Source organism: Maylandia zebra, linkage group LG4, assembly GCF_041146795.1.
Source record: "Maylandia zebra isolate NMK-2024a linkage group LG4, Mzebra_GT3a, whole genome shotgun sequence".
In the NCBI taxonomy this organism is placed as follows: Eukaryota; Metazoa; Chordata; class Actinopteri; order Cichliformes; family Cichlidae; genus Maylandia; species Maylandia zebra.
This window is the reverse complement of record NC_135170.1, coordinates 20558481-20568760: the sequence shown is the minus strand read 5'-3', so window position 1 is coordinate 20568760 and position 10280 is coordinate 20558481. Positions and strand designations below refer to the sequence as shown.

Below are 10280 nucleotides of genomic sequence, written 5' to 3'. Positions count from 1 at the left end.
AAGTTTCGGGACACGCGCTTACATTACCTCCCCAACGCAGACCCCCTCTACTCTCTCTCTCTCTCTCTCTCTCTCTCTCTCTCTCTCTCTCTCACTCACTCACTCACACACACACACACGGGGCATGGTCACCTGAAAACGTCTAAACCGTCCTATGCGCTTTTATAAATGAACGCTTTCCATCTGCTTTCTAATTATAGCTAAGGCAGGGCTAACTCCCAATTTTAGCTGCAGCCGCGAAATAGCCGTCTTTTAATCATTCATGAGCTCAGACACAGAGCGTCCTCCTGCTGCTGGCACAAGCGCGTAAGCTACCGCCAGGCTGTTGTTCAGCCGAGTGAAAAACAACGTGGACAGGCCCCGCTGCTCACAGAGCAACAATGCCCCCTTCCTTCCCTCCCATAAGGTGAAATGGGACACAAAGATGTCAATCTGACAGGCAGGTGACATTTCGGCCTCGTCCACCTTTAAGGCGATGCCACTGAACGCGCAGAGCCAAACCAAACCACGCAGGGCCCTGAATCATTTCGGTGCAGCTTATCCTCCTGGGGACGCATTTGTTTTCTTTTCTTTTTTCTTTCTTTTTTTGATCAGTGCGGATCTGAGTGGAGCGTGATTTTGCCTACAGCGCTGACATCAGTGGAGATGGACCGGGGTTAGAAACGAGTGCCTCTGAAGCCGCGTTTGAAAGCGCCTCTCATCTCAGCTCGCCATACGCTCTGACGCACACTTGCGAGCTGGGTTGTGTGAACAGTTTGAAGGGAGAGCGGTGTGTTTGTTTACCAGTCAAATATATCTGGGAGGAAGCAGCTCTCTTTGCTTATAATAATAAGTCAGTCTGCGGCACTGAGCCGTGGATCTCAGGGGTGGATATCGGCGTTTTTAAATGGTGTTTATCATCGTTTTGTTTAGTTTTGTGATTGTTTTTTGTCTCCTTTCAGAAGTTCAAAAGTTTGGATTTCAAGAAATGCCAACTCGGCCATACTTCAAGTTCACTGATGGGGGAAAAGCACGGGTGATGCAAGGGTCATGGTCATCCAGGACTCAACCACACACACATAGACACACACGCACACACCTTGGCTCAACTTGGATCAATGGGAAGGAGGACAGGAAAGGGGTGGCTCTCTGTTGCCATAGAGACGGGAGGACAGTGGTGTTGGATACTGTTACTAGGCAGGAGAGGCCGCCATTCTGAAAGCGGGGTGACCTGCTGTGGAGGGGGAAACAACATCAGGGCCGAGAGTGAGGGAACATTAAATATTTCTGTTTAGGTCATTTCCCTCTGGTCAAGTAAACTGCAAATGGTAATCTGGTGAAGTGTGTGTGTGTGCCATGTTTCATTAAATAAATACGTACATCCATGAATAAATAAACAAATCCCAGAATTTGACCTTTTCAAACACAGACTCGATATTCTTTCTTTTTTAATTTTTTTTTACAGACAGCTATTTACAGTTACACGAGTCAGTCTAAAGTCTAATCCCAGCCTAGTGGCAGTGCTATTAATTGCAACAACATGGCTAAAATAGCTTTTTCACCCCCCCCCCCCCCCCCCCCCCAACACACACACACACACACATCATCATCATCATCACCCAAATTGCATCTGTCTTCTTTTGATGTTTATTTTATTATTTAATTATTTATATAGTTCACTCGTGCAGTGCTTTTTTTTTTTTTAAAGCATGTGCTTCCGACCCTCCTCAAATGTAATTTTGACACTTGTAGCATCACGTGATTTTGTTCAAGAAAGGGCAGAGAAACTGGGCTGCTGCCATCAATCCAGTCTAGATGGTTAAACAGGACTACAGGACAGAGTGAGGGAAAACGGATATATTTAATTTTGGGGGGAGCTGTTCCTTTAACCCTTTTCACAAACAAACGAGTGGCGTCATGCCGACACCGTGTGTGTGTGTGTGGGTGTCATTATACCTTCAAACCGACTGACGCTGTCCCATGCTGGTTGCCTCTGTGTCTTTGAGGGACAGCGAAGGTCACGAAAGCTATAATCAAACCAAGCTCATCAAGCGCAGCGAGCACGCATGCACGCGTGTACGCATCACCGTCTGCGTGCACAACCCAGGACAACAAATAACGTCACCTCCACGACACAGATGTAAACAACTCAAACGTGAACGCGAGGTTCGAGCGCCACCTATTGAAATGTGTCCGGGAAGAGCTGATTAGATAAACTACCCACTGGCGCCATCTGCTGGGGAGTAATCGGTGTACTTTTATTTAATGAGAAGCAGGAAAGCGGCGCACAAAAGTAGCCATCGAAAAAAACGGGCACGGAAGCCATCATCTGCCTTTGACTGCGACTTTTAAAAACACCAACAGCTAAAAGAAAAGTCCAGAGATAAAGCTCACAGCCACTAGAAGGCTCCAGTCGTCACACCTCCTAAAAGTGTGGCTGCACATCCGCTGCCCCACAAACACCAGGCGCTGTCCGCGGTGCTGTTCGCCGCACTGCTGAGATTACACCGGCAGTAATTTTAGCACCACGGACAGCGCCTCGGTCGCCATTATTAAGCGCACCATTAATTTAGTACCTTTTAACACCATCAGCGCTCTGGGATATGTGCATGTATGTGTGTGTATGCTCGGACGACTAATGCAAAGCTCGATATTCTCGCCTTTAAGGACTAAAAGCGTTCTCTAACTGAAGGTTTAAGTGAAAGGCCGAGAATCAGGCTCTACGGAATGAAAGACTGAGCCGAGATTTACACGTGACATCAAATTATGTGATGTTCAGGGTTTGTCTGACTTAAATAAACGGAAGTATTTTTTTTTTTATTACATCAGAGTTATATACAGCTATATACATTTTGGTTAACAAGTTAGGATGCTGTGAAAAACAATGATTTGCAGATTAATTGAAGCTTACATAAAAAAAGAGAGGCAAAGCATAATTTGAATTTAGCGCCAGATAGACTTTTTTAATGCTGCTGGAGGAACAACACTATTAATCTGGTTAACTGGCATAACATATACCAACATGATCTGTGCCAAGTCTCGTTTAAGACTTACTGAGATAAAATGGAAATCTGGACAGTTTATAAGTCAGCATTTGTAAACCTAGTGCCCGTAACATGTGAAGTCCCCATTATTGGTGAACATTATTTTCAGGTTTGGGACATATATTGTATTATTTCAGCACCAAACCTTTACACATACTCTGGCCGCATGAACCTGTAAGTAAGAGAGGGGTTATCTAGATTCGAGTTCAGTCCTGTGACCCATTAAAAACATTTGGTGCGTTATTCAATGTAAAAAGAAATACAACAAACATGCCCCGAACAACAGATCCCGAACACTTGGGCACTTATTTTTTGGATTGTGTTGCCACTTGTATCAGAAAAGATAAAAGGAAATTGTAGGTGAAATGCTGCCGTCAAAAATGCAAATTGAATTGTTTGTAGTTGTGTGTATAGCCTGGACTCTGCTCACCCTTAAAGCTGCCAGCCTATATTATGGAAATGACCAAGTGGGGTCATTTATGATTCCACTTTATGAGCTATTAATATTTTTTAATGGTTCTATTTGTGTTTGTCAATCTGTTTTCTTCATGTGACAGATATTCTATAATGTGCTAATGGTTCTAATTATAGTTTTCAATCATTTTTATGATTAGTTAGAGCTTGCCTCAAGCCTTCTGCAGCAGTAAATATTGGTATTTGAGGTCTGTTAGCTGTGGTTCACTGCGAACATTAAAATGTCATTATTAGAAATGATGAATTACATTTAAATCAAAGAATATAATGACAAAGAAAACAAACAAACAAAGACTCATAGATGAGCCAGCACAGCTTTTTGTTATCTATGCCACACCAATTTCTGTAAAAGTAAAAATGACAATTTGTAGACGTACATAAAAATGTAAGTTGTTGTTTTTTTTTTATATTTAAATATCACAATAGCCAGTTATTTATATGGCAATATCCTTATAGCTCGAGTCCTAAATGACACCACTTGGTAACTTGAAGGCTAAGTGATCAAACAGCCATGATGAATGTGCAGTTTTTTCATTTAATATTCAGAGGTTGAAGAGTGTTTTGACTGGAAACTCTTGAGTAATCCCAGCCTCGTTTCTATGAGGATGTTAGTCCTCACGGGCAAACACATTTACATCCACCCATGCGTAAAATAAAGAACAGTATAAATCACACATCTGCAGAAACATGCAAACACATGCGCACGCTTTCATGATCCTGGTATCCGGTTGGTTTGGATCTTTCAGTCTTTTGGTTACTTTCTGTTTTGTTATTTGCATGTGCCTCTTTTGTGATTGGTCCGTCCTCACTGTTTATACCTGTTTTAAGTGTCCCCACCTGTGTCTGTGTATAGTCTGGTCTTTTCCTCTGTTAGGATTTCTGCTTAGGCTACCTGAGTTAGTTAGCGGCTCACTCCATGTTGCTGTTTTACTTCTGCATGTTTCCTTGTGAGTTTAGTTTAGTTTTACTAATAGTTGTTGCTGTTGGCCAATAAGGGCTCATTCCACTTCGTCCTCCTGCACTTCATGGTGCACTCTTCACCATTGCTACTCTTGACACACAGGGATTTGTCCTCACTTTTTGCTTTTATTGCACACTTAAATCATTTAGTAAACAGGTCTTCACAGTAACAATGCAAGAGCAGAAAACAGAAGCAAACCACTGTGCAGTGCAGCTTGATAGATCTTCAAAGTATTTATCGGTATTTACAATGAAAATACAAAAAAAGGACTTCGATGTCCCCGTGTCTATCCCTGGCATTTTAACGTCGCTATCCCTGCCAAGTGTTTTCCAAACTTGACATCAGCCACTCAGACTTTTGTTGCTCTGTGAATCCGGTCTGTACTGCCAACCCCAAAACATTCAAGTACTGTATTTCTGTCATTGCACACGTACTGGGTTAGCCAATACAGAGGACTCTTAGAAGGAAAGAGAAAATTCTACTGGTCCCATGTCAGCAACTTGATTGGTTTTTCCTATCATTTCAAACATAAAAAATATACACAATGGCAACTTAAATAGGATCCAAATTCAAAAGTATCCTCCTGTCCAACTGAATGCAACAGGAAGCAAAACCAGGATGGAAAAAACAGGCTTTTGTGATGCTCTGGGAGCTATTTGGACACAAAATCTGTAACAAGTCTGCATCACAGAAACTGTGATGTTACATCAGGTTGCCCTAATGAATGGCTCATTTGATGTACGTGACCATCATGTCAGTGTGGTGCCGAGTCTTAACATTTGAAGTTTTTTGGTAAATATCGTGGTGTTGTAGTGATGTGCTGTACGTAGTGCAAGCTTAACTTTCGTGGGAGGAAGGGGGTGACAAAAAATACACAAAGCTGAAATAAGGCAATGTGAAGGTACTGTTTGAACTACAGTGTGAAATACTTGCACTTATGTTGTCGAGCTTGTGCCAAGACAAAAACCTTATAAATATAGATTATTGGAAAACTTGATATTCTCCTGGTCGTCGTTTGAGCCAGGAATGACTTAAAACTTGAAAACATTCAATGCAAAACACTGAATTCTGACACATTTTGCAAAAATGAAACGTTTTCATACATCGTCATAACTCATAAAGCTTATTGTCTGACCATATATTCCCTAGTCAGTGTAGGTTCTCATTTGGTTATGTTCTAATATAATAAAACACACAAAGCAAACCGATGCCCTCCATACTCAGGCCAAACAGGACAAAGTCAGAACACAGCAGTGGTTCCTTGATGTCTCATACAACATCTGGTAGAACAAAAATACATCTGTATCTAACAAATACAAAGTGCTGCGTGTGGACAGTCTTTTGTGGTATTTGTAGACAGTTTCTTCCATATAAACACACTTAAAAGCAGTTTCCATATAGGCAAAGATGGCAAGTCTTGGAATTCACTGAATTCAGCTTGATATCAGAAGTAGAATTTATTTATTTATTTTTGTGTGTGTGTCTAATCCCATTAGTTGAACAGCCACGGTCCATTGGTGTCAGCTCTTCGCACTCACTACCTGTGGCCAGGGCCCCTGTGGGTGGCTGTGTCCCCAACTAAATCTTCCTCCACAACATTAACATATCCTTCTTTCTCTATGCAGCCAGCCACGACCTGCAGCACCAGCCGGAGCCTGCGGTCCATGGCCTGAAGGTGAGGCTGAATTAGAATAGGGGATAGGCGGTCACGCAGCAGCGACTCCTCCATCATGGAGCTCAGCTGGTACTCCTCTTTGGCCAGCAGCTGGAGACGCAGGTAAGTTGACTTCCTCATCCTTGAAATGGTGGAAAATAAAAAGGGTTATTGTCCATCTCTTAAGAAAATAGAAACTTTTTGTGTTTAACACGATGATCATAAAACACATGAATCTAGTAAACCCACCAACTAGTACTTTTTTTTCAATTTAATTAAAATGAATTTTATTTATATAGCACAAAATCACAACAGCACTCTCCTCATGGTGCTTAATACTCTAAGGTAAAGACCCTACAGTAATACAGAGAAACCCCAACAATGAGCTGACCCCCTGTGAGCAACAACTTTGGCGACAGTGGGAAGGAAAAACTCCCTTTTAACAGGAAGAAGCCCAAAAACATGCTGTGGAAAAATAAAAGTGAAAAGTTTATTTCATACTAACAAACCTATTTGTTTCAGCGTACCACTAGACCAAATCATATGGTGTGTCCAAAACTGAACTTTTATTCCACGGGGACTGTTGATCTCTGGATTTGACCTTAATACTTGTTTGTTTTTATCCACAATATGACTGTTTGATGGGGCGATCAGCCTCCTTTAGTCCTAAAGCTAAGAGGAGAAGGAACCTATCAAAATAACTGTCATTCACTAACTAACTAAAATCTTACCTGCAGCACTGACTCAGAGGTACCAGGATGGAGAGCTCATCGTGAGAATGCTTTCCAAACCTGCAAGTGTGGGGATAAAGAAAAAAGAATGAATTATCACAAGGATTAAGTTTGTTAGACAAATTTCGAGTTTATTTCCTTATTAATTGTGAAAATGTCCTCTTGAAATGGTTTTTAAAATACTCTATAATGAGAAGAACGATTATGAGGTAAGGTCACAAAGTTCTGCAGCTAGTAGCATAACAATAAAAACAAAACATACTTGATTTAAATCTTATAGGCTTTTCTACTCTACTGGAGCACTCAAAGCAATTTATACAACATGCCTCATTCACACAAGCACTATTTTCTATTCCCAAGTTCTTTCTATCTAACAGTCACACTCTGATGAATCCGCCGGAGAGCAACGAGGGTTCAGTATCTTGCTCAACAATAGTTTGGTATGCAGACCGGTGCCTTCCAATTACTGGATGACCTGCTCTACCTCTGCAGACACCCTAGGTAGTCACAGAGGGTGGAGCTGTATTGCTTCCACTGCTTCCAGTTTTTAGATGACTCCCTTGTGCACTTGTGCTGTATCTCTTTCAGCGTGTCTTCTATTCACTGCTCATGATCCAGTGAATCCAGAAAAAAATATTGGAATCCTCCTCTTTAGGCTCCTGACCTGATACACAACTGTCGGGTTTGGAAGCTGTAAACTCGTGTGTTTGGTCACACTTTTTGGGCAAAGTTACATATACCGCAAATGTATCTTAATTACTGATTATAATCTGCTACTAACAGCAAAACAATGATGTTTTCATCCATTTGGTGCCGAAGTAGATCAAACCTAAACTGGTTACCAAGACAGACCCTTTTAAATTAGTTGAATATCTTTACCCTCTTCCATTGTCAAGGTGAATGATGAAGGTGTCGTTTCCAAACTTCTCAAAAGTTTCATAATGATGGCGATCCATGTTACCTGTACAGGGGGAAATGGCACATTAGAAGACTCACAAACACACCTTTTTATCATTTTAATGTTTACTTGGTTTTCCTCTTACCCATTAAGAAGTCAAAGATGGTCATGTCCATGATGTCCAGCAGTCGAGTGCCTCGGTCATACGGGGGTGTTTGCTTCACCTCGTCACAGTAATCTGGATCCACCTCCCACCTGTGAATATGCAGAAAATCACTTAATACTTAATGAGTAATTGTTTTTAATGACTCATATGTTTGGACTGGCTAAAGGCATGACTGTGATCACAAACATATATGAATGTTGTGTCTCAGTATCGTTTTCTTACTCTGCTTTCTTGCGTTTGTGGTAGGAGCGCCTCCAGGGGTTTCTCCAGGTCTTGCGTTTGGCTAGGTTCAGATCTGGGAGGAAGGCTGCGAGTGAGCCTTCAATTTGGTCCGGTTTGCCACACAGAGCGTGCTCGGTGGAACAGTAGTAAGAGCATTCACCATAGAAGCAGACATTATTGGCTGACAAAAGAAAAGGTGAAGGCACGGATTTAGAAATGCTGATTTAGTTCACACGGAGACACAGAGGAGAAAATGATTAATGGCGGCGATGAGGAACCGCTGACCCCGGTACAATCAAAGACAACATGCGAAAACTTTATTCACGCCCTCATGCTGAGAGGATGTAAACAAGCATAAGCATTAGACCACAGGCTGCCACATTGCTTTCACTGTATCCGTGTGTGCTGTTCAGTGAACACAACGGGAGAAATAAATCATTCTACATTTCAAAAGAAAGCCTTTTTGCAGTTTAACAGAAAATGACTTCTTACACTACATCAGATTAATCCATCTTAAACACGTTACACACAATGCATCACAACTTCTGATTTCAGCCACTTAAGTGTGATGTTTTTGGTTTTTTTTTACCTTACATGCAGTTTTCTGAAAAGAAGTTACTAAAGAAAGGTTTCTAATCTAAACCATTTACTTTTAAAGTACTTAACATTAACTATAACCAAAATACAGGGGACTGACAAATTAAAGGAAAAAACAGAACCGAAAAACACTTACTTTTGCTGGGTGACCAAACATCTGAAGTACACATGTGTTGGTTCTTTAATTTGCCTCATAAGACCTGAACAAGCTCCAAAAACTTATAATAGGTATTTAAAACCTAGACCGTATGAAGTACATGTAGTTTCCTCTTATTTCTTATTTCTGTTTTACACAAAGGTCTCTATGTTTACACTGTAAGTTTCATTATGATAGCTCCTTTCTGGAAGGCATCTGTGAATTGGTGGCTCTTGATCCACTGACAGCATCTCAGTCTTCCTTGTGAAATTTCTTGAATTGACTTTAAAGGCTGCATTCGTTTCTGTTGCTTGTGCACGTTTACAACCACGTACTCCAAACCTAGCTTACTATCTCAGAAAAGTGGTGTAATACTTGTCTTACATGTGATGAACACAGAAAATGTGAAAGTTTATCTTTTTAAATGAAGTCAGAAAAACTGACTTTTTCAAGATCTTATTATTATTAGAACCTGGAGTGTTTCTATAAAAAACAAACAAATCCCAAAACATCCTAATTCCTGCACTGATGAGGTTTGTGTGTTGTCTTGCAGTGCCACCATGTGGAGAGTTCTGGCTATAGCTTTATATGACTTAATTTTTTTCCACACTTGGCATTTTTATTACTTTAAAGAGGAGACCAGGACACAGTGACTGACACTACCCTAAGCTACAAGTCCATACTCCACTTTGCAAATTACAGTTTACAGTTTAACTGAAGTCTTACTAGATAAGTCAGTGAGTTGGGGTTGCTCTGTGCTGTTTCCAAGTTGGATTTATGATGCAGTCAAGTAGCTGCATCTCTCTGCTAAGCTGCAGAGACCTAAGTCTCTACCTGGTGAGATGAAGAAGGTCCTCCACAGCTTCTTATCACGTGTCAGGTCTCTGATTTCTCTCGTCATGTTCACCAGTCGTCCTGCTACTGGGGGAACTCTCCGGAAGTCAAGAATCCTATAAAGCAAAAGAAAGAAGTGCAGAAAAAGCGAATCATTCAGTATTTAAACACAAGTGATGATGCACAGAAGCAGATTTTGCTATAGTGGCAAATTGGAAGACTAGGTCCACATTTTACTGCCTTTAAACCATCGGACAAAATTTACTTTGTACTGAACAGATGATGCTACATAGCAACTTCAGCCTGCAGCTCATTTTCCTGTGGTGCTCCAGGCAGGGCTGAGTATTTCCAGCAAAGCAAGAGAGCTCTGAACGTTGAGCACCTGCTTTGTTTTAACAAACAGCTTTGAACTTCCTCTTTTATCCTGCTTGCACTTTATCTTTGATACACGCACGCCAACAGAGGCTTAAAAGGAAATATTTTCATGTAAGAAGGCGTCATTCTGCAGATTAATACTATGTGCTCGATCAAGTAAAAAGGTGGAAACATTTATAAACTGCTGCCATAAAACACATAAAAAAACT

The 10280-nt window shown here is 41.1% G+C and overlaps 1 protein-coding gene across 1 annotated transcript in view; it reads right to left on the bottom strand.

Moving 5' to 3' along the window:
* Window positions 1–4563: 4563 nt before the first annotated feature.
* Window positions 4564–10280, bottom strand: part of fam20ca (FAM20C golgi associated secretory pathway kinase a) — a 46594-nt gene continuing 40877 nt past the window's right edge. Inside the window, exons 5-10 of the mRNA XM_004558372.3 lie at window positions 9697–9812; window positions 8130–8310; window positions 7887–7996; window positions 7723–7804; window positions 6844–6903; window positions 4564–6254 (exon numbers count right to left, since the gene is read on the bottom strand). Of these exons, the coding sequence (XP_004558429.3) occupies window positions 5996–6254; window positions 6844–6903; window positions 7723–7804; window positions 7887–7996; window positions 8130–8310; window positions 9697–9812 (808 nt within the window). The 3' untranslated portion in view covers window positions 4564–5995. The remainder of the gene's footprint in view (window positions 6255–6843; window positions 6904–7722; window positions 7805–7886; window positions 7997–8129; window positions 8311–9696; window positions 9813–10280) is intronic.